At 39.4% G+C, this 24,613-nt stretch overlaps 5 protein-coding genes across 5 annotated transcripts in view; 3 read left to right on the top strand and 2 right to left on the bottom strand.

Moving 5' to 3' along the window:
• tmem145 (transmembrane protein 145) overlaps positions 1 to 5,471 on the top strand; it is a 59,229-nt gene extending 53,758 nt beyond the window's left edge. Inside the window, exons 13-15 of the mRNA XM_033980518.2 lie at positions 867 to 987; positions 1,869 to 2,057; positions 3,118 to 5,471. Coding sequence (XP_033836409.1) covers positions 867 to 987; positions 1,869 to 2,057; positions 3,118 to 3,360 — 553 coding nt within the window. The 3' untranslated portion in view covers positions 3,361 to 5,471. The remainder of the gene's footprint in view (positions 1 to 866; positions 988 to 1,868; positions 2,058 to 3,117) is intronic.
• Positions 5,468 to 6,844, bottom strand: mrpl17 (mitochondrial ribosomal protein L17). The gene is made up of 3 exons (XM_033980523.2): positions 6,480 to 6,844; positions 6,171 to 6,239; positions 5,468 to 6,086 (listed from the first exon to the last, which is right to left on the bottom strand). Exons 1-3 carry the CDS (start codon positions 6,651 to 6,653, stop codon positions 5,832 to 5,834), a joined length of 498 nt encoding a protein of 165 aa, XP_033836414.1. The 5' UTR covers positions 6,654 to 6,844; the 3' UTR covers positions 5,468 to 5,831.
• Positions 6,845 to 10,677: 3,833 nt separating this feature from the next.
• LOC117384175 (uncharacterized) lies at positions 10,678 to 18,906 on the bottom strand. Its single transcript, XM_055228075.1, has 13 exons — positions 18,816 to 18,906; positions 18,569 to 18,722; positions 17,842 to 18,101; positions 17,141 to 17,277; positions 16,921 to 17,068; positions 13,918 to 14,205; positions 13,608 to 13,864; positions 11,846 to 11,954; positions 11,620 to 11,767; positions 11,295 to 11,545; positions 11,065 to 11,201; positions 10,834 to 10,935; positions 10,678 to 10,760 (listed from the first exon to the last, which is right to left on the bottom strand). Exons 1-13 carry the CDS (start codon positions 18,853 to 18,855, stop codon positions 10,713 to 10,715), a joined length of 2,079 nt encoding a protein of 692 aa, XP_055084050.1. The 5' UTR covers positions 18,856 to 18,906; the 3' UTR covers positions 10,678 to 10,712.
• Positions 13,536 to 14,900, top strand: LOC117383361 (trypsin-1-like). The gene is made up of 6 exons (XM_033980522.2): positions 13,536 to 13,647; positions 13,726 to 13,873; positions 13,942 to 14,192; positions 14,320 to 14,456; positions 14,610 to 14,711; positions 14,785 to 14,900. Exons 1-6 carry the CDS (start codon positions 13,608 to 13,610, stop codon positions 14,830 to 14,832), a joined length of 726 nt encoding a protein of 241 aa, XP_033836413.1. The 5' UTR covers positions 13,536 to 13,607; the 3' UTR covers positions 14,833 to 14,900.
• An 832-nt stretch (positions 18,907 to 19,738) lies between the features above and the next one.
• Positions 19,739 to 24,406, top strand: LOC117383360 (trypsin-like). The gene is made up of 6 exons (XM_033980521.2): positions 19,739 to 19,834; positions 20,631 to 20,787; positions 21,268 to 21,366; positions 21,448 to 21,611; positions 23,199 to 23,335; positions 24,149 to 24,406. Exons 1-6 carry the CDS (start codon positions 19,795 to 19,797, stop codon positions 24,299 to 24,301), a joined length of 750 nt encoding a protein of 249 aa, XP_033836412.1. The 5' UTR covers positions 19,739 to 19,794; the 3' UTR covers positions 24,302 to 24,406.
• The last annotated feature ends 207 nt before the right edge of the window (positions 24,407 to 24,613 follow it).

Raw genomic sequence — 24,613 nt, 5'->3', positions numbered from 1 at the left:
TATTTATTCTCATTTGACAAAGTGTGTTCATGGTTTTATTATAACACCTATTTTTGATAATTGCACTTGATCGAATTATTCCTAGATGGGTTTATTTTCATGCTGCAAATGAGCCCTCTTCTATATTTATATGTATTGTAAATTGTAGCTGGGAAAAAAAACATTTTCATCTTTGCTCTGAGAACAATCTTTTTCACACTTGTGTACACTTGGTTGATTCATACCCATCGAAAAGCAAATAGAAGGCAAGATTAAAAAGATTATTATCGTTACGTTTTGCCACAGTCTCTTGGATCACATTTCTCTATTACTTGATTAAAGGTGCACTATGTAACTTTTTTCTGGTAAGCCATCCTCCACTTGCTTATCTCCATGGAAATGTTATAGACTTGCCTCGAATGTTCCACACTATAGCGTTAAACATATTTATATTGCATTGATTCAATTGCAGGGGTTTTTATTGTTTAGTGATGCACTTGAAAAATTCATGTGTTACTTTGTGCCAACTGCTTGTCTCCATAGAGACAGATAAGTATAATGCTATATTGTGGAATGTGGCAGACAAAACACAATAATATTTCAATGGAGGCAAGCTGTTGGCAAACCCTCCATCAGTAAAGTGACATGGTGCACCTTTATTGCACCTTCCACCTGCTCTCATTCTAAATCTAGCTGCACACTTCTTGTCTCCATGGAGATGGATAAGTTCAATGCTATACTGTGGAACACTGCAGGCAAAGCGCAATAACAATATTTCAGTGGAGACAAGCTAATAGCAGACCCTCCATCAGAAAAGTTACATAGTACACCTTTAATGTACTTTCCGCCCGCTCTTATTCTAAATCTAGCTAACTCTCTGTCTTTAGGTTCTTTGCTGTGCCGGTGATGGCGCTGATCGCTAACTTTGGCATCCCGCGGTGGGCCAGGGAGAAGATAGTCAATGGCATTCAGCTGGGCATCCATCTCTACGCGCACATCGTCTTCCTTGTTCGTACCCGGGGCACATACACATTTTAAACATACATATTCTTCCGCCCTCCTCTGTATTATTCAAGGGCCATTATTGTGGCTGTCAGTCATTCATTATTCACCATCCTTGAGCTTTAACTCCACCGTGCTGATTGTCGCCTCTTCACATCATTATCTAGCTCTTTCTCACCTCCGACACATTGTTCTTCACTAATGGCCTATTCTGTACCTGCAAACTCTTTTATATTCAGTTATCATTCTAAGCTTTAAATCCTCATTTCTCACTTGTGCACAGCTAAATGTAAAGCTGTAGAATCCACCCCCACATAATTCTCTCAGAAGTTTCTCCCGTATATAATATTTAGAATGCATGAAGATAGGGTTATATAACACATATTTGAACACATTTATGCAGTTTCATGAGGACACAAATTATTTGGTCAACCAGCCGTAATATGTCTTGGCATGGAGCAGTGAGAGTTATTATATTAAAAGGCTAAACTGCACTTCAAAAGTCTATGTGATTGACAAGGCTACTTCTATGAAAGGTTAAAAAAATTCTAATAAAATAAATTCTTCATACAGATGTTATTTGTACTTTTACCTTACAATATATAATAATCAAATTGTCAATCATTTAACTCTTTATGACAACTAAACCGCTGGATTTTTGACCAATTGTTGCTGTATTGTGTTGTTGTCGAGCATAACAATATAAAACATAATATTTGTTGTGTAGCCATCAACTATGGTGTGCAAAAATGGTTAAATATCAGCAATTATTTTCATGAGGCTAACTTTAAGGCTAATGGCTGCTAGAACAAAAGGTTATCTTAACAACATAATGCATGTGCTGCCATGTTTACAATTTCTAACTGCTGACTTATCTTGTGTCAAAGGTCATAACCCGTCCATCAGCAGCCAATAAGAACTTCCCATACCATGTTCGGACATCCCAAATCGGAATCCTGCTGTCCAGTCCGAAAGCAGGAGAGGGTGCCGAGAGTTTCCCCCATCACGCTTATGGGAACAGCTCCTTCCTTGGCGACTCGCAGCCCAACTTCACAGAGCTCTTTTCCATCCAATCAGTGAGTGGCAGAGATCATTGTGTCTGTCTGCATGTTGCTAATGATCCTGTTGTGTCTTTAGGGGATATATCCATTTAAACTTCCGCATAAGATGTAGCCTGCTGTGTTTTGTAAGCCAGTGAGTTTAAAGGGACTATTTCTCAACTAAAATGTCCATCAGTCACCGTGTGTCAGCTGAATGACAATAAGCACTACACGCCATAACACAACAAGAAAAACACAGTGCCAGTGAGAAATAATGATTATAGCAGGTTTGACAAGGGCAAATTAAGGTGTCGTGTTTCCTGGGATGAAGTATTGAACTAAGGGAACTTTCAAATCTGAGGCCCGTCATGCAGAACAATAATAAATTGTACTGGCTTAAGCTATACACAGGTATTGCGCTGATGTAATGCAATTTCTGAGACATGGAGAAAAAGTATGAATCTTGTAAAAAGGAACATAATGCAGTCCCATATACATATAATGTTTAAAGTAAAAAGTGGGATAGTATATAATTATATTAATTAAATGAAATTATTTAGAGCTTCAGTGTCAGCTTCTTGATTCTAAGCAAGATACTTGTTTATAGCATTCTGGGACGACAGTAGCTCAGTCGGTGGAGCGTTTGCCCACTAAAGGTTGGTGGTTCAAATCCCGCTCTCGACGTATATCATTGGCTGACCAATCAAATTCACTGACCCTTGGGTTGGCGGTGCAATTCCAGCTCCCATAGATGAATACTGTGGTTGTGCCCTTGGGCAAGACACTTCATCCATCTTGCAGGACTATTCCAGGTCTATCATAGGCTAAAAAATGATCTAAAAAATAGGAGTAGATGACTCATTACCTTAAGAATTCTAATAACCTATTTAAAGGAGAATAAAACGTGTGGTTAACATATTCTCTTAAGCACTAGAATTGCAGAGGAGCCTGAGTAACACCTGAAGCAGTACCACAGTTTGTGCTTTTGTGACCTACATTAACACAACCAGGCAGGATTTGCAATTTTGGCACTGCAGTTGTTGTAGCTTGCATCAGATTGAACCTTCATAGTAATCATCCCTTCACACGTTTCTAGGATCCAGTGAAGACGGTTGAAGAGATGGTGACACGTAAAGGACAGGAAGTACCAAGGAACAGCGAGCAGAAGATCATCACCACGGCAGCAGATCTGACATCAATACTGCCCCCTCCTCCTCCCCCCATACCCCCTCGACCCACCGCACAACACTCTCCCCCACTGCCCCCTCGCCTGCCTTCTTTCACCGAATACTTCAGCATGCAAGGTGGAGGGGGGGGGGCTTTTGGTACCAAGGCATAAGACACACGTGAGACTGGGGAATGGGGGAAATGCATGGGAAAAGGTAGAAAGACTTTATTGTGTTTTTCTAAGACACAGCCAAATAGATTTAGGAAGATAAATCATTGGAAAAGAAGAAATAGTTTTTCTTCACCTGTGACTGGACAGAACCTGAAGTGCAACAGAATTGCCGCAAGATAGAAGCGCTGGGCTTTTTAAAGAATAAAGAAGCAATAAATATTTGATGTTGACCAGTAAAAGGCACAGAGGGGAAAAAGATGACAAAGTGGATGTAGCCGGAGCAGTCCAGCGATAGCGGTGCAGCCAGTGGAAATGAACAAAATTCTGAAATACTTCTCATTCAAAAATTCATGAGGCATCAGCAGTGTGCTTGGAAGACTGTGTAAATAGCTCAAAATGGATCCAGCTGCCACTATAGATTTTTTTTTTCTTCAAATTTTGAGATACGTTTTCTTTTTCTTTTTTTGGATTAAATTCTGGTTGGTGCTGTGACCATCAACATATTTTAGCATTACTTGTATATATAAAATGCTTCTCATTGTTTGGCAGATTTTGACAAAGAGCAAATATGAATTTTTTTAACGATGTCTTAATTAAGATGACTTTGTTGGTTAGGTTTATTTTTATTTGATGATTTGATATGGTAAATGTTTATGTAAGATGTCACCTTTGCTGTGGACACTCCTAGTAAAACACGCATGTTTGTATTGTATTTCCCCTCCAAAAAGGGGATCCATGTAATTCCTGTGACCATACAGTAATAGCTTATTGTCTGTATTGAAATGGTAATTTGTAAATACATACAGTAGGCTTCAATATATTTTTAACAGGATAACAAATTTTATTGCGATAAACCATAGAGACAGTGTTATAATTGTATTTTTTATTTCTGGAGTGAAGATTATGCCTGCTCATAATTTATGGTATGTAGACAGTGAATGTACTGATGCAATACAGCACAAAGATAGGAGATAAAAAGTGTTTATTTAAAATACTTATATAAAAGTAGGATGACGTTAACCTTGCCAGCCATCCTATTTCATTAAAAATATTTGATCCCAAAAGTGAATAATTTAGTACATAACCCAGCTTTATTGGGAGAGAATCCTAACCTTTTCTAACTGCAAGAATGGGTCTGGCTGACCAGTCTAAGCGCCATCCCTCTTTCATGGGAATTCTTCACTGCTGTCTATTTCCACAAACATTGAGTTTTTTATACAACTGAATGTTCAAATGTGCAATACAGTGATCATTTGTAGTCCCTTGTATCCAGCTGTAGATGGACTCTGAAGACCGCTACACTTCTGTACATTCTGTCTGTCCTGCATGGAGCACTTTAATGTTCCTCGTCTGAGTCAGTTTCTTTGTGATGTCGCCTTATAGGACTGCTTTAACACCTGTATTAACATCACTACTAGTATTCCACACTCACTATTGTAAATACCAGCAAAACTTCATCGTCTGGTGTTTTTCTATTATGATGTGAAGAATGCTGTACAGTGTCAGGATGAAAAGAAATCTCCACCAGCCTTCTCCATTATCAGTCAAAATGATTAACCTTGACCAGCATGTAATCATGTGTTGGTAAAGCACTGTACTACCATCAACTGCAAGCAAGCCCTCTGATTTGTCCTTGATAATGTAATTGGAGTACTAAGATGTTAGGACTGTGGTGTGTCATTTGTGAGAGTGTAGTTTGAGGTACTAATCTGTGAAAGCAAATGATACTTGAATTAAGTGCTAGTTGTTCTTTTTGGTTATGTGTCTGGTTTATATACGGCATGTGAGCCATTTTGTCTGCTGTTTGCCTGTTACAATTGCCATAAAATGACTGAAGAAAGACAGAGGATGACATGACAGACAGGCGCACTGACACCGCCTCACCCTTGTGTATACTGACATCCAGTGACAGGAGTGGGGCACTTAGAAGAGCAGTGAAGAAGAGGTAATGTATGCATGAGAAGAAGAGCACAGCTTTTAGGCTCCTCAGAGCGACCTTGTTAAGAGCACATCACATAAGCACTGTTTAAATACATTTTAATGGTGTTCAGTGACAATTCTGAATATTCTGTACATATACTTTTGCCAAAATAAAAATGTTTTAGTAAAGTATATTTGAGTGTGTTTTTATGTCTGCTAAATTATGAACATTTGAAAAGTCATGTTACTTTCTTATAATTTACTGACCTAACTACCCATTTCATAGACAGACACCATCAGCCTGAGATTTTTCTTAATATAATTTCAAATTATGTCAAATAATTAAGAATATGACAGGATTTAGAGACTTGTTTGACTTTGTACAGACAGACAAAAAAGAAAAGACCAAAAAAAAGTAAAATATTTTGTAATATTTAACATAGTTTCTGATTGTCTTTCAAACTTTCAGGTTTCAAGAGCAATCCATCATCCCCAGCCCTGCTATCAGTCTTAGCTCTTTACGACTGACTCAACAATATGAGAGGTTTTAATTAAGCCTTGGTGGCTAACTGCTGTGCCATGTCCTCTCTGTATCCTTTGAGCAGCTGATTAATCAGAGTCAGTTCATTCTCCTTTTTAACAGGATATAGCGGTGGAAAGGGGTTTCCTTTGTACTCGAGCACAGCCATCTTTGCTCGGTCCAAATTTGTCCTGTTGGGTAAGCGTGCCATCCGTGTGTAGCCATTTGTCTGAGTTTCAAACCGTGGAGCGAGAACCTTGAAAAGCTTTGGGACCAGATCCTTTTCCTGGACAGAATACAAGTAAAAAACTGAATTATTAGCATTATACATAAAGTCTTATCTCCACTATAAATTATTGCAGACACATACCGTCAACCAGAAACTGGCCATCTTCATTGCCTTCTCATCAGTGTCTCCCTTCTTTGCGTAGTCGATAAGCTGCAATTGTAAGTGGTAAAATAAAGTATTAAACATTTTAGGTATTTTTACAAGTTCATAGTTTTAACACGTTTTAGGACTTTTCTTCTGAAAGCTTCTGTTAATCCATGTTTTAAAAAGGCACCTCAAATTCTAATACTTCAGAAATCTGAGTCATAAATGTGTTTTGACATAAATATTAACAGGCAAACTTCTTGGTGCAGCTGTAGGAGCCTGATCCAGCACTGACACGAGGCTCACCTTCTCTGCATAGAAGCGGACCTCGTCTGCCCGGGCAAGGGTGGTCTCTATCCTCTCGTGTCGGACTAGTCCCGTCAGTATGTTCCGCAGCATATTTATTCTGGACTCAGGACCCAAGCCCATTCTTCGGGCTACCCGGCCATGAGATATCAACATTTGCAACGTGAGGCGCATCTTGACCGCTCGGATTCCTCCACGAACCCCCGCTACCAAAAAGTAAATCTATGTACGCACAAAAGATCAGGTATTTACACTGACTTACTACTTACACGTACTGTGACCCATTGTTTTACAGTGAAATGTACATGAAAGAGCTAAACTGACTAGGTCAAGTGAGTCAATCAGGCTAACTGTAGCAGCAGTGCGTTGTCAAATGGGTCCGGACAGGAACTAAATAGGAACAAAGTTCCGCTTTACGCATACGGATTGAGGCCATACTGATTTTGTACAGAGATAGTAGGTTTTGTAAATAGTAAATGCACGCATCACGCAAAAGGAAAATAGATATTGAATTGTAACCACAATAACAACAAAAGCCGTATGCCTTATGACCTTTGTTTTTTATAGGACAATATAAATAAATAAATAAATAAATAAATAAATAAATAAATAAATAAATAAATAAATAAATAAATAAATAAATAAATAAATAAATAAATAAATAAATAAATAAATAAAATGCAATAAAAAATAATTGAAGTTGGCTGATATAGGTTTAGTTATAGGTATAGATAAGTATCTGCCACAGTATTAATTGTGTGACTGCAACAACACCAGTTCTGCTCATTTATAATCAGGTGAAGGATTAGAGCAGTGGTTCTTAACCTGGGTTCGATCGAACCCTAGGGGTTCGGTGAGTCAGCCTCAGGGGTTCGGTGGAGGTCAAGACACGCACCCGACTTATATGATTTGCGGACTGTGAGCGTCTCCAGAAGCCGGCCGTATCCCAATTTGACAAATGCACGATTCGGTGTGCCTATCGAAGTACCCGCCCGGCTTAAATGCGCCGTTCGAACGCAACAAGAGTTTAAGGGCACTTTGGTGAATTGAGACACAGCATGAGACACGGCCAGAGTGTTGCCCCAGCATTGACTGGGAGAATCCCAGCGACAATTGCGCTCTGATTGGACATATTCAAGGGACCATGAAAGCACATTACCGTAATGACAGTAACGTATTTAAAGAGCCTCATGCCTCTGCTTTGACATGCCGTCTGAATTTACACAATTGGTTGTGGACTTACGGTGTGTGTTAAAATGTTAAAAATAATAAATAGCATGAATACTATACGTTAAAATTTTTTAATTAAAATCATTTCAGTGTGGTAGTATTAAAAAAGGTCATGTCTTTGTGAAAAGGTATGTATGTAATTTGTTGTGAGTTCATGCATTGTATTTATTCTTTGAACACAGTGATGTTAATGCACGGTTCATTTTGTGCACCAGTAAAACATACATGTGTCTTGAATTTGAAAAAATTCATATTTTATTTTTCAATAAAGAAGGGTTCGGTGAATGTGCGTATGAAACTGGTGGGGTTCAGTACCTCCAACAAGGTTAAGAACCACTGGATTAGAGGCACCCCCTTGCTTAGTTATATGTAGTTGGCTATGGGGTGTTGTTCAGCTACTCAGTGGAGATCAGTTTCAAAGTAGTAGAACTAGCAGTAGGCTAGTATTAGTGTTTTTGTTTTGGTTTTGTTTGTTTTTTTGTTTTATTGTATGTGTGTGTGTGTGGGGGGGGGGGTGCGCGCGCGTGTGTCTGTGTGTGCGCGCGCGCGTGTGTGTCTGTGTGTGTGTTGTGTTAGGTTTTTTTTTTGCATTAGATGTTTTATTTATCTTGACATAGACACCAGGAAGTCTCTTCTGTGCACACCATATTCCACCAGACTGCGCAGCTTCCTGTTACATACATGACCACCAGAGTCACCGTAAGTCCTCAGGATAAGTATGTTTATAATCAGTTCTCTACACACTTCACTGTCTCCCTCTGATATCCTGCACACATTGTGGATTCAAGGGTTTTGTTGGGTCTGTAGCTTTTCCTCAGACACAGTGGGGACATCAACACATTGCAGGTCACTACCATTAGCTCTAGAAAATTATTCAATTGTTAACTAGACTAAAACACATCAACACACACTACACAGCTGGTGGGCTAGGGTACACACTTCACCCAGTGAATACGTTGCAGGTTGGATCTATTTGATCACCGTGATTTTATTCTTATGATCCCAGAAATGATGTTCCCTGAGAATTTAATTGAAAGGAAATAACAATAGAATGTTTTTCTTTAAAGAAGCACTGTGACCCATGTTTCTATCACATATGGTGTGTACTGAGTGACTCAATCACAGAAGTAGTACTCAGAATTTAGAGACACATCCTATCCCAACTATCTTATCATCGTCCACATTTGAAATACATGAGCATTTGTTTATTTTAGAAGGTACGCACGCACACTTCAGTACACACTCCAATGAGCATAAGAAGTAGCAAGGATTTCATGATACCTTGTGCTGCTTTTTCAAGCACTCCTTGCTATATATATATATATATATATATATATATATATATATATATATATATATATATATATATATATATATATATATATATATATATATATATATATATATATATATCCCAACCAGTAGCTTCTGACCTGACTGACATAAACAATGATCTCTTTAATCTGTGTTCATTTTTACTGAATGCACCTAAAGCCCCAGTATGTAACTTTTCAGCCAAAAACTACACTAAAATAAAAGCATGTTTCTTCATTATGGGTGCATTTATTGCACTGAAAACCACATAAAAACATGCATCCTTATTCTGAATGGGCTTGTATCTCCAGAAATGTAACTCTTTGGCATGTTTAATTTTGTTTCTTTTCGTTTCTTTGGCCGTAATATTCCACATTCTGTCATGAAACTCTATCTCCTTGGAGAATGTTTGGTTTTCCATGAAATCATGCAGTTGACTTCCACACTAATAAGGTTACATATTATCACTATCAAAAATGGGTGGATGGATGGATGGATGGATGGATTATCACTATCAAAAATGGGCAATAGGAATGTATTGTAAAGTTCTTGAATATTTGAAACATTTTAAAGTAAGAGAGTTTTGATAATTCTGTGAAGTACACGTGCATAAACATATAGATAATATACTGTCTGGCCTTGATGCTGTAGTGTCAGGTGTACTCTTTCACACAGCAGTCATTGGACACTGATATAGATTTAAGGACTGGAAAAGTGTAGAAAGATTGTACATTGTATGCATTTATTGCAACAATACCAATTTGTAGTTTTGTGTAGAACATTACTGACTTTATAATTAACATCTCCCATATGACCATAAAGTTTAAATACGAGTATGTGGATTATGGTTATGGTTTAGGGATAAGATTCGGTAAGTTGGCTACAGAACTACAGAATATGAGTTTTATTACTTAAAGAGGGGATATTTTACTTTACTATTTTACTATGAGGTATTAAAGAGGGGGTATTTTACCTGTATGGGGTATTAATATCCTTTTAAATTGAATGTATTTGATATACTTCCAAATATTCACAATAACATAAAACATGAAATAAATTAACTGAATATAGTCTATCAAGATTTGTCCCTTCCAAGACCAATGAGCAGTGTATCAGTGTACTGGCCTTGACTGTGCTTAGTGGCACCTGTCTTCTCTCTCACAGCCAACCACCACCAACCTGACTCTCACGTTGTATGAAAATAAGCTCAACAACCTTTTGTATTCCTCTGTTATTTCATATAAAACAATAACTAAACTTTTTGAGTAGTATTGGATTTATATATTTATTGCCTGCAAGAAAAACTACTGTACTGTGAGCTTTTTTTTTTTTATATGAATTACATTTTTGAGAAGTGAGTAAAACCAAACTACAGTAAAATAGTTCTTTTAAATCTTACTGACTACAGTACAGTGAGTGATTTTGTTTTCTTTTTTTAATTTGAGCATGAAATAAAAGTTATATTAAAATGAATATAATTACTTATATTAAAATTGTATAATATTGTTTCTGTCTGGACATATGTATGAATTTTCCATTTTATAATATAGTGTTAGTTCTACTAACTTCTATATGCTAATTATTCAACTGACTACAGTATTAACGGGAAGAAACAGGAAGTCATTTCACATTTTTATTGACAGTGATGGTGCATGTCAATAGTCTTCACGCTTTTGATGTGCGAGCAGTTTAATACTGGGACATGGTCTTCTCCAGCCAGTCGTTGAAGATGCAGACCTGAACAGAGACTCACAGTTAGACAGGGGGCCAGAGCAGCACACAGCTCACTGAGCAGGACACAGGTTCATACCTTGGCATAGACTCCAGGGTGGTTTTTTTCAGCGCAGCCATAGCCCCAGGACACCACTCCCTGCAGCTCACCATTGCACACCACGGGGCCACCAGAGTCACCCTGAGGACAGAACAGGGACAGTCACTACACAGACAGGACAGAAGTGGGCACAGGGGAGATACAGGTGGGACAGAGGGGGGGGCACAGGGGTGATACAGGTGGGAAGGGGGGGGGCAGCAGTGGTCTGACCTGGCAGGAGTCTTTGCCTCCCTCCAGGTATCCAGCACAGAACATGGCGTCAGTGATCATGCCAGGGTAGGAGTTGTCGCAGTCTCTATCAGACAGGATGGGGATCTGCAGGCACTGCAGCTTGTTCCTGTCAGCGGCTGAAGACAAAATAATACATAACTTCTGGTTTAGCATTTAGGTGTCTCAGGTAATCTTACTGATTGCTGCTAAATCTGATGAATCTTACTCACTGGAGCTCATGGTGTTGCCCCATCCAGAGACAGTGCACATGGTGCCAGCGGGGGCACAGCTGGTGGGCAGAGCGACAGGCTGCACATACTGGTTGAGGGTGGCGGGCTTGCTCAGCTTGATCAGCATGATGTCATTGTCGATGTTGTAGGAGCTGTACTCGGGGTGGCGGATGACGCGGGAGGAGGTGATGAACTGCTCAGTTCCCTCGTTCACCTTGATGTTGTGCTCTCCCATACGCACCTCAACACGACTGCAACACACTCAGAGGTCAAAGGTCATGCTCAAACAGCATATCTTCACATCTATATCATGTCAGATACTTACGACTTGTAGCAGTGGGCAGCAGACACAACCCAGTTCTCATTGACCAGAGAGCCACCACAGAAGTGGTACCCAGAGTTCAGAGACACTTGGTGGGGCTGAGAGTAAGGTTTGCACTCATACCCTCCGACGATCTTGTCGTCCTCGGCAACTACCAGTGGATCACAAAGTTAGTTTTCAGGTACAACAGTGTGATGGATACTACACACGATGATGTGGATGTACTCACAGGCCGCTCCGATGAGCAGAATGAAGACCAGACACCTCATGTTTGCTGCTGAGTGATCCTGTTGATGAAAGGTCTTCACATAAACTATGGTATATATGCATACAACCCGCTGGTGGGCAACACCCCTAAGAGTACTTTCAACCAATCACAGCTGGGTAAATAGCTGTATGTATAGCACCCTATAGGAATCTTAATTGCCACGTAAAACATGTGTTTTACCAAATGTTTTATTTACATTTTATATCAAAAGAGATTAAATATATACAAATAAATGATGTGACAAAGCGTAGAGCATTATTATCATATAGAATGTGAATGCAACATAAATAGTCCATTTAAAGGCATGAATGCTTTTCTAGTTCACAGTATTAGTTTGATGCAGAGGGACTATCTGCAACTTTACAGATGGCCTGGTTCACACTGTCTGTCCAGTCAGCATGTGTTCAGAGGCAGAATGTTGAAAGTACAGAGCATATTACTTATTTTATTTGTTGTAAAGCTCATAATAACCAAAGACAAATACTTACTTACAATAAGTTGAAGTTTCATTTCAATTTAACTAGAGTAATGGCAATTTAAGTGGCTATATTTTTTTGGGATTAGTATTCAGTTTGAGTTACTGTAACAATTGCACTTACAGGTTTTAACTGCAGAGGTTTGAAAGAGTAATAGCTATTGGTAGTAGCAGGATCTGTGTTATAATTACAGTAGTACTAATAGATGGGGTTTGTGTTTGCAAAATTAAGCAAAATCATTACTTGCATGTTTACAGAGTTTACAATGAAACTATCTCTTTTAAGCGCACCAGTTTCCAGCATCACATTACTACACTAGTACTGTATTATTGTATTATTAGAATTTCCACTCCCATTCTTTAAGTACGTGTAACTCATATTCACATCTTTCAAGGTGTATGTGTTGGGTTTTTTTTACTTTTTTTTTAATTATTATTATTTGGTTTGTGCAATAACCACAACAAATAATAATCATAGTTTCACTGATCAAATGGCACTTTGTGAAAACATTATATTATTTTATTTTATATGAAAAAGGGAAGTGGCACTAAATTCTATAATAACTGAACTCAAGTGAGACACAAAGATAGCATAGTGTACAACTGGGTACATGTTTATTTGGCTCCTTGTTCTGCTTGATTAGCACATTTTAAAGGAGAAAAAAAACCCACTAGCATTTAATCTGGGAGCTGTGAAACAGACAGCTGTGCTTTTGGATCAACACTTATCTAATCAGACAAGTGTGGACTAGTGCAATGTGGGGTGGAGAAGGAATAAAATTAATATTCCACCAGATCAAAAAAGAAATGTGTCGGGGATATTCTTAAGATTTGAAACATTGTTTTCCACAATTTCAGTGATATACATTTACATGTAAGAAATATTTAAAATCATCAAGGCACATAGAACAGTGAAGGGATATAAGTTTTTACAACTATTTTTTGTTTTTTAAAAAACAAAAAAATACAAATAAAAATTTGATACAGATTTATATTATATGTAATATTTTACATAATATTTTATACAGACTTATACAAAATTTAATGCAGATTTATATTAAATACCAAAATGTTTTATTTGATAATTAAATAAATCATTAAACTTTACCCATCCCAGACATCTCTGTTCAGAGATTGGCTGTCTGTCGCACCAATTACAGTGGAGAGCAGGGCAGGGTGTGCGAGCGACCATTTAAAAGAGGTGTCTGGGTGAAATCATCTCATCAACAGGATCACTCAGCAGCAAACATGAGGTGTCTGGTCTTCATTCTGCTCATCGGAGTGGCCTGTGAGTACATCCACATCATCGTGTGTAGTATCCATCACACTGTTGTACCTGAAAACTAACTTTGTGATCCACTGGTAGTTGCCGAGGACGACAAGATCGTCGGAGGGTATGAGTGCACACCTTACTCTCAGGCCCACCAGGTGTCTCTGAACGCTGGGTACCACTTCTGTGGTGGCTCTCTGGTCAGTGCGGAGTGGGTTGTGTCTGCTGCCCACTGCTACAAGTCGTAAGTATCTGACATGATGTGAAGATATGCCGTTTGAGCATGACCTTTGACCTCTGAGTGTGTTGCAGTCGTATTGAGGTGCGTCTGGGAGAGCACCACATCAATGTGAACGAGGGAACTGAGCAGTTCATTAGCTCCTCCCGCGTCATCCGCCACCCCAACTACAACTCCTACACCATTGACAATGACATCATGTTGATCAAGCTGAGCAGGGCCGCCACCCTCAACAGCTACGTGGAGACCGTTGCTCTGCCCACCAGCTGTGCCCCCGCTGGCACCATGTGCACTGTCTCTGGATGGGGCAACACCATGAGCTCCAGTGAGTAACACAACTGTGTAATATTTTGTTATAACAGTAAGATTTAGGAATATTCTATACATTATATCAAACATTACCTGAGACACCTAAATGCTAAACCAGAAGTTATGTATTATTTTGTCTTCAGCCGCTGACAGGAACAAGCTGCAGTGCCTGCAGATCCCCATCCTGTCTGATAGAGACTGCGACAACTCCTACCCCGGCATGATCACTGACTCCATGTTCTGTGCTGGATACCTGGAGGGAGGCAAAGACTCCTGCCAGGTCTGTCCACTGCTGTCCCCTTAGGAAAGCTTGTTGTACACCCCCCCTTGTCCCACCTGTATCCCCTCTGTGCCCCCGCTCTGTCCCACCTGTATCTCCCCTGTGCCTACTTCTGTCCTGTCTGTGTAGTGACTGTCCCTGTTCTGTCCTTAGGGTGACTCTGGTGGCCCTGTGGTGTGCAACAATGAGCTGCAGGGAGTGGTGTCCTGGGGCTATGGCTGTGCTGAAAGAGACCACCCTGGAGTCTATTGCAAGGTATGAACCAGTGTCCTGCTCAATGAACTGTGTGCTGTTCTGGCCCTCGGTCTAACTGTGTGTCTCTGTGCAGGTCTGCATCTTCACCGACTGGCTGAGGGATACCATGGCGAGCAATTAAACTGCTCACCCATCCACAGTGTAGCGACCACTGACTACCATCAAAGTGAATAAAAACTTTTAAAACAACTTTTCTACTAAATGTTCATTTCAATTTGACTCAAACCACAACCATGCATACTTCCCTACCTTAACAATATATTTGAAGCACAATTGTTTAGTTAGATATGAGGAACATACACACATTTCCCTACAGTTTGATTCATTTCACATTTCTATCATACTTATCATGCCCAGAAATAGTACTCCCTATGCATAGGCTACCAGTGGAAAGTATTGTACTAAAGGTAAAAGTAGTATTTTTGCCTTTTGAAACGTACATTGTCACTGTTACTATCTATTATTGTGACCTATACATTGCCTAATCAGTCAGTCTCGTCTACATTCTGCAGAAGGGTCTAGAACTGGACCACAGAGCGTGACAGACCTAAATTGGAATGGTCCAACCACAGCTGCTAATTTGTAGTCTCTCAAATGCGGAGCACATCTCTTGAAAATTGCTGTACCATTCAGAACAAAATAGACCTATATAACTTAATTTACCTAAGATGAATGAGACTTTTGGTGCTTTTTCCTTCCTTTTCTATTTGCCATGTTTGTTTTGACACAAATGGGCCATGCATCGCTCTGATTGGTTAATCTGCCTGTCAGTAAGACCCAGCTCAAATCAGGGAGACAGCATACAGTTCTGGCCAGATAAATAACATACATTCTTACAAATTAGACGCCATGAAATACTCCACACTACCCTTCTATACCGTATCACCTTGTACACAGAAATGAATAAAGTGTTACATATTTCTGGACACTGACTGCTTAAGATGCATCATTTTCACATCTTATCTTAGCCCACAGACAGAGGCACATTTGAAGGAACTGGCACACATCAATTTGTGACAGTTAGCTGACAGCAAGCTGGAGAAGTGTCAAATGTTATTATGTGGCAGAAATGGAGGCGAGGGCAGACAGTGTACCAAGCAGTGGCAGTGGGAATGTATTGTTGAGCTATAAAAGCTGTTTCAGATTTTTGGCTAACAGCGTGTTTACCTGCACCGTGACAACATTCTGACATGTTCTCTCCTTTGAATAAAAATGTCACAGCTCAAGAGTGTCCTGGCATCAAGAGTACAAGTGTATTTTTGCCCAGGAGCTTTATTTCTTTAGAATGTGCTCACTACATTTTTTCATATAGTATTTATTGTGTGTGGTATAGTAAGTACTAGGCTTTTTAAGAACACCATTGGCTGAAAATGTTTGTAGCCTACTGCCTAAGTCATGTGTATTTGGAGCTTTTGTACACCAAGTTTTATTTTAATAAACCCATAATACTCACATGATCAATGCCAAGGCACAAGGCAAATCTGACATGTTAACACTAACGATGTTCCCGTACCACATGAATTCCAATTGATTCCAATTGATTCAAGCATGTTTGAATAATCTGTTATTGAGCTGCATTTGAGGCTTGAGTGCACTGAAAATGTCTGTTTTCCCCTCTCCCTATCTCTGCCCACTTCTCCGTATTTACTCACAATTATTCAAAGAATCAGATTCCAGATCATTTTGAACATAGGGTTAAAAAAATGTCTCATATTGACATTTTTCAACAAGTTCAGTTTGCAGTTTGAACAGGACATTAGTGGCCTTGTTTTTATTATTTTGAGGCAATTTCAGATCAATATTGCAGGTTGCAATTAACAAAATGTAAAACTATTATCTACATGTGTTATAGTTTTCTAACATAACAGTCTTATTGTTAACTTGATGCATCAACCTCAATGGAAGTTTTGTCATGGCGCAGGTTGGTGGTCTCATATCCGTCAGTCTACCCCAGAACAGTTGTGGCTAAGCTTAAACTACCATCATCAAACTGAAAAATGAATGTATCACTCTTTGAAAAGCTCGTGTCCAATGTTTGGGTACATTCTCTGCTATTCCTGATAATTGTAACGGCATAACAACCACAAATCATGCATTACAAACATATCACCATTTCATTTTTATAGTTTTTTTTATTGTTTGTTTCTTTGTCTATATCTTTTTTCCCTTCTCCTCCTGTCTCGCAGCTTTAGTGATAGGAGAGTCTAGCTGTATTGGGTGAGAATGTCTTTGATCCAGGACATGAGGGAGCAGACTTTGGTGTAGACCCCGGGGTGATCGGGTTGGGCACAGCCATAACCCCAAGACACTATACCCTGCAGCTCACCGTTACACACCAAAGGACCTCCAGAATCGCCCTGATACACACAGCAATTGGTAGAATAATAGCAGTATTTGAGTGTTTCAAACGACTATATGTAATTACATACCTGACAAGCATCTTTGCCTCCCTCCAGGTATCCGGCACACACCATGCGTTCAGTGATCTGTCCAGGATATGAGTTCTTACAGACCTCATCAGACAGGATGGGCACCTCAACACACTGAAGATTAAAGGGGTTGAACACTACAAAAAGGTACAAAATAAACGGATTACATTGCTGTGGATCAGAACAGATACATGAGCTAAATTTGATGGTGAAATTCTGGGACTACTGGGAAATGGAAGCCTTGTATTTGTTAGTTTGTTCCATGCATGTGGCCACTGCAGAGCTTTGCACCCTGGTGGAAACTGAGTGAGTCAATAATCAGGTTAGTTTTACCTTTGAAAATCCTCAAAAGGACAATGTTGATAAAATCCAAAATGTATAAACATATAAAGGCTAAACGGCTTTGCAAGCATATTCTTTATTAATTGTGCACTGTGTTACTTTTCTGGTGTTCTGCCACCTACTCATCTCCATGGAGATATTATTGTTTTGCCTGGTGATTTCCACAGTATTGCTTAGTTATCTATCTTGCATTCTTAGGGTGAACTGCTTTTTTCCTTGGAAATCTTTAAACCAATACTATAGAACATTCCAGAAGCAATTTCCATAAATAATAATAAAAATGCATTTGATGTATGTAGCACTTTTTTGAACACTCAAATCACTTTACATTGTATTAATCATTCACTTTTTTCCCTCACCCTCGTCAGTGTAGATGTTACCCCAGCCAGACACCATGCACATGGTCCCAGGGTTAGCGCAGGCTGTGGGCAGGGAGATGGGCTTCACATACTTGTTCAGAATGGCAGGGTGAGCCAGCTTCATCAGCATGATGTCATAGTCCAGGGTCTGGTAGTCATAGCTCTGGTGCCAGTGGATGGCATCTACTGACATGAACTGCTCTGTGCCTTCATTCATCCAAATGTGGTGGTCCCCCAGCACAACTATCTGAGAGTATGGGCTGAGAGAGGAGCATGAAATCACTGTTATTGGTTTAATAGACTATCTGTCACACTGGTGGAAGAAGTGAACGTACTGCACAAATGTATTTCTTAGAGTTGGTAGAGCGTTTTGGTACTCAATTTTTGGTGATTCAATTCCCACTCTCCCTAATGCATACAGCTGTGATGCCCTTAAGCGAGACACTTCACCTGCTTTACCCATTGTGTTTGTGTACACTGGATGCACCATAAACCATGCAAATATGTATATATTAATAAATCTGTGTTAATTTACTAACACAATAGAAAAATATATAATCTGGAGTAATTATATTCATATGTCTTTCAAACAGTTCTGACCAAATAAAATAGCCAAAATGTTGTAACTTGCAGAATGAGTAGTCAGGTTTTATCCTATTCCTATTTATCTGGGCTTGACTCTGGCACTACATTTCTTGTGACTCATGTTTGTAGTGTGTGTCTTTACTTTTGCCAGCAGTGGGCAGCAGAGATGACCCACTGGTCGTTGATGAGAGACCCTCCACAGAAGTGGTATCCGATGTTGATGGAGACCTGCCAGGGCTGAGAGTTCTTACTACACTCGTACCCTCCCACGATCTTGTCATCTAGAGGGGCTGCAGCTGGAAGAACAGACATCATTTAATTCAGTTCATACATGTCGTTTTTTAGCATTGGCAATAGTGTATGTTTTTAATGCTTTTAAAAGGTGTTACCTGCAGCCCCTAGAAGCATTAGTATAACCAGGCCAACCATCCTGACTCTGGACTTCCTCAAACCAGACTAGACATGAGCGAGTGTCCAATAACAGTATTTATATGGATGTCTTTTACATTACCCCAGCGCACCTAGCTCCACACTGACCCACCCACTGGCAAACAGCCCTCTACTTCCACAACTGCTCCAAAAACAACCTTATCTTCAATGTGCTATTCAAGTGCTGACCTCATTTGTAAAACATGAGATTTTTATATTGATGTCATTGGCAACTTTCCGTGTTTTATGCTAGTGGCGGAAAAATACAACGGTGTCAATCAATTTGTACTATATTACAAATGTAACTTGTGAACAAAAATATTGCCTGCACCTCAAAAACAAAACCTGGAGCAAGCACAGAAAGGACTAATAACAGATGACCCTTTCTCACCTACATTGGCCTTTATTCAAGGTTATTAAACTGGGTCACTTGCTTAGTGGAATTAGTAGTAGTGGAAGTAGTAGTAGTAGTAGTAGTAGTAGTAGTTGTAGTAGGCCCAAACATTAATTGTATCTGAAACAAGGAATAAAGTTTAGTATTAGATAGATTATTTTCATGCTTAATTTTTGGCCAATTTCATCACCACTGCAAGGTTGAACTAATATTTTTTCTTTCAATTAGATCCTGTGCCAACAATGAGTGACCCATGAGGGAAATCAAAACAGGTGCTAAATGAGTTCATGCCATGTGGTGCGTTTATAGCCCGGTCGGACAGATGACATAACCACGGGGGGTGTCTTGGCGCGGCAGGAGAAGGCACACATGAAAAGGGTAGAGAGATAAGGGGTTATTGGGCTGGATGGAGAGATGTGGGAAGAAGTCAGAGGGAGGTGGATATGACGGTAGAGGGTGGTGGTGGTGGTGGAGGAGATAGGGGCATGTAGAAGGCTATAAAAACATGTGAGGGTGTGTCCAGGCGTTTTCAGATCCACATCATCATGAGGCTGCTGGCTCTGCTGCTGCTGGTGGGAGCTGCTGGTAAACACACCAATATACACAAATATAGTGTTGCATTTACAATACAATTAGATATGCAATGTACAATACAATGCATAATTTAAATGAGAATTGGAAACAGGGAAGAGGGAAAGTGGATTTAGGTAAATTTAAATATGATGTAGTTAAAGGTGCACTTTGTCACTTTTCTGGCACATGTGTCTCTATGGATTGCTTGTTCATCAGTAGGCGCACATTAAACATATCCATCTTACATTTATTCATTTACGGGTGGTTTTAGTTCTCAAAAATACCTCGAAAAACTTGCATCCTTACTGTGACTTGCCTCTCCACAGATTTGACCTGTAACTTAGCCTGGTGGTGTCACCTGCTGTCTCCATGGAGGTCGATATGTTTAATGCCAAATCAAAGCAATAACATCTCCATGGAGATAAATAGGTGGTGGGCTCTCCACCAGGAATGTCACATAGTGCACCTTCAAGCAGGCCTACCAAAGTATTTCTGTTTGTGTACTTAGTCTTACTGATGCTATAGGAATAGCAGTAACAAAAATCAAAATGTCACAAGATAGCAAAAGGCTGTACCTATATTCATCCAAGGTCAGAGCCAGAAGCTGTATTACAACAACCTTATCAAAAGTGTTTCCAATGTCTATGTGTAAATACCTTTTCTTGATCTGATATGCCGCTGAGACATTTGACTTTGATGCATTTTAATAAGTATACATAACAACAGATTTCTGGAGAATAACTGTAATGTGAACATTGTAGAAAACAAAAGTCTTACCTAATAAAACATCAGTGTGCATGTGTAACAGTGGCAGTTCCACGGGAGGATGGCAAGATCATTGGTGGGAGGGAGTGTGAGCCTCATACTCGTCCTTACATGGCCTCTCTCAACTATGGATACCACTTCTGTGGAGGGGTGCTCATCAACGAGCAGTGGGTGCTCTCTGTGGCCCACTGCTGGTACAAGTAAGGACATTACAAGAGATACCCTCCTTCACAACTGGCAAACAATAGGCTTGAGAACACATTTATACACGTCAACTTGGGAGTATCGGCTTGATACTCAACACCTGTTCTGATACCATCATGAGAGCAACACAAAATAATACTACTCATAGGTCAAACGATGGGTCAAATTTTGTTTGTTCAAATGATTCGGCTATCTAGTTTCAATACTAGTTTTTGTATCTGATTTCCAATACTTTTGGCAAAACAAATCTAGAAGTGAAAAGTGTATGCAAACATTTGCCCATTATAGTATTTAATAGTGCAAACTTCAACTTACTTGAATGAAAATACCAGATTGTGTCTGTCTAGCATCTCACTGTACTTTACAGCAGCAAAAAAAAAAAAAAGTAAAATGTAAGGGACACTTCTGATGATTATGATGTTCAGTATATTGTATAAACTTGTATATTGTGGTGCTCAGTAGCTGCTTGTTGTCAGCCCATATGCCATGCAGATCATGCTGGGAGAACACGACCTCCGTGTGGCTGAGGGAACCGAGCAGCTCATGAAAACAGACACCATCATTTGGCACCCCAGGTGAGCCAGCCTCTTCCCTGCTGCCTTTCTGCACAAACACAAATATATCTAAATGTGTTCTACTTTGTCTGTGCTTCTCAGTTATGACTACCAGACACTGGACTACGACATCATGCTGATAAAACTGTACCACCCGGTGAAGGTGACAGAGGCAGTGGCCCCCATCTCTCTGCCCTCGGGGTGCCCCTTTGATGGCTTGCTCTGTTCTGTGTCGGGCTGGGGCAAGACTTCCACTGAAGAGGGAGGTGGGTTCACTACAGCAAAACAGGCTGGATATTTGTTTTCTACAGGTACACACACACACATTTAAGGATAATGGGCTGGAGAAGTTTTGTTAAACATTAGTCCCCTGCCATCAAAAGTAAGGTTCTGCTCTCACTTAAAAGTAGCTGTTGTGGGAATGCCATTATTACCTACCTCAAGGTGAAAACTACTGGAGTCATTTCTGTCATAAACAAATTAGTGGCAGTTGCCGAACTAGAACCAAGATTACAAAAACGTTTTATTATTATTACTACTATTATTATTATTGATTTCTTTTTTTTTTTTCTTTTTTTTGTAGAATTTTGTTACACATACAGAAGAAAGGATATTTTGACACCACAAAACACTAAATGAGCTCTCTCTGGCTTTCTAAGACTTCTAACATATTTCCTCAAATTTGTCCTTTGAAGTCGTCCAGGGTGGGGACATTAGCCTTTAACCATTTTTTTGTCCATGCTGCTAAATGTTTAATCATTTACTTAAGTGACTCCTGTATTGGCTTTGTTTAGATTAAAATTAGGGTCATTCCCAGTGATTGTTCATTTAAATAAAGGTTAAAGAAAAATAAATCAAATCAGGCTAGAAAAGCTTTAATGGACTCAGACTTGAACTTTAACAGCCACATCAAATCAATTTACCACCTAAAAAAGATTTTAAAAATCAAAGGTATACTGTGAAAACCAGACTTGGAGAAACTTATCCATGCATTTGTCTCCAGTAGGTTAGACTACTGTAACATCCTGCTCACTGGCCTCTCCAAATGAGCCTTAACACAGCTGCAGTACATCCAGAACACTGCTGCTCAGGTCCTGACTAGAACCAGGAAGTACGAGCACATAAGTCCTGTGCTCAGGTCTCTGCACTGGCTCCTGTGGCTCAGAGAATAGACTTTAAAGTATCTCTGCTTGGTTACAAGTCTCTCCATGGACCAGCACCAAAGTACATCTCCCATATGTTAGTGCCATATGAACCATCTCACACTCTGAAGACTTCAGGGCCTGGCCTTCTGCTGGTGCCCAGAGTCAGGACTAAACATGAGGAATCAGCGTTTGAGTTTTATGCAGTAAAACCTGGAACAGTCTTCCAGAAGATGTGAGACAGGACTCTACTTTGACAATGTTTAAATCCAGGCTCAAAGCAGTTCTGTTTAGCTGTGCATATGACTGAAAGGTTTTTATTCTGCACTTTTCTCTTTTAATATTAATTTTATGATGATTGTTTATGTTTTGATTTGTTTGTATTGTGATTTCAATCTCTTTCTTATTCTGTAAAGCACTTTCAATTACTTTGTGTGCACCATGCCTTGCCATAATGCATTGTATTTAATTAAGAACAGCGTCTAAGGCAGTTTCTACACTGCTTTTACTTTGTGTGAAAATGAACTACAGGCAGGCAAGACACCTAGTACACCTCTTGAATGAAGTAGGCAGATATGTTTTCTCCTCTGTTCATGTCTTGTTCAGGTCTAACCACCAACTGTTGTCTCTTTGAGTGTGACTTTTCCATCTCAGCGTTTGTAAATAGGTCATACCCCTGTCAGTCTGAGTCGGTTCTATTTTTTTTTACAGCGGTCTTACCCACACTTCTTCAGTGCCTGGACGTTCCCGTTCTGAGCGATGCCGAATGTGAGAAAGCCTATCCTGGTATGATCTCAAGGAGGATGCTGTGTGCTGGATACTTGGATGGAGGCAGGGATGCATGCAATGTAAGTCTGCCTCGAATACGCTCAACGGTGGGGAGTTCAAGGACTGACATTAAATTTTGACGGCTGTACTCTACAACCAAATTAAATTTACTGTATTGTGTCTGATCATAAAATATAATGGCCGGTTAATTTAAGTGCACTATGTAAATTTTCTGGTGAGGGCTTCCGCTAACTGCTTGTCTCCACGGTGATGTTCTTACTTTGCTTAAAATGTTCCACCCTATGGCATTCCACCTATGAATTTAGATTTTTTTGTTTTAATCACAGGTTTTTTTTATCCATCAGAAATCCGCTGATGTAATACAGGAAGTGCTCCACTGTGTTTTTAAACTCCATAAAGCTTCACAAGAATCATTTTGATAATTTTAGCTCGGGAATTGACTCTCTCTGCTGAACTAAGGGTAAAAGGAGCTGTTAAGTTGCAAACTACCACTTCATGACATCGCAAGGTAGAACTGAACATTTTGAGCTTTGGAGATAATATAGCATTACTTAAACATGTGTGAATGAAACAAAACACAACTCCAGGTATGTTTTTGAGGAGGTAGCAATGGCTTAAAGCTCACAAGGGTCCATTTTGTGTTATATAGGACCTATATAGGCAATCCAAACCAGAAAAGGTACATAGTGCACCTTTATATGAACTGTCCTTAGTAAATTCTGTCTTATTGTAGATTTTAAATCAAGGCTGGGCCACATGGTCAAACTGGGTGAAGAAAATGTAGAAAATACAAGTCGACATTAAAATGACAAATCTGTATGAATTTTAGTATGTTCCCAGTGTTAGCAGTTCAATTTGTTGTTATATTTTAGGGTGATTCCGGCAGCCCTCTGGTGTGCTACGATGAGGTACAGGGTCTGGTGTCATGGGGTCAGGGGTGCGCTTTGCCAAACTATCCCGGGGTGTATGTCAAAGTGTGCGAGTTCCTGCCCTGGATCGAAGAAACATTGCAAGCCTATTCGTAAATAATAAAGACAACACTATTACCAATACAATGGGTCTTGAAACATGGTAAATACAGGTCTTTCAAGAAATACGTGTTAACAAATAAAACTACTTCTTAAAATGTATCTTTACTCTGATGTTTTTGAATACCAGTCAGGTTTTTGCAGGTTTATTGTGTTATTTATTTGTATGGTTAAATATGTATGCATTTATATTTAGATGTTTGGGGAAAAAAAACAAAAAACAAAAAAAAAACATTATAATTGCATTTGGGAAAAATATAAAATGAAAAGTGAATAAAAATTGTCAATAAAAATATATAAATAAATACA

Source organism: Periophthalmus magnuspinnatus, chromosome 16 (assembly GCF_009829125.3).
Source record: "Periophthalmus magnuspinnatus isolate fPerMag1 chromosome 16, fPerMag1.2.pri, whole genome shotgun sequence".
Lineage (NCBI taxonomy): Eukaryota > Metazoa > Chordata > Actinopteri > Gobiiformes > Gobiidae > Periophthalmus > Periophthalmus magnuspinnatus.
This window is presented reverse-complemented; position numbering and strand designations above follow the sequence as displayed.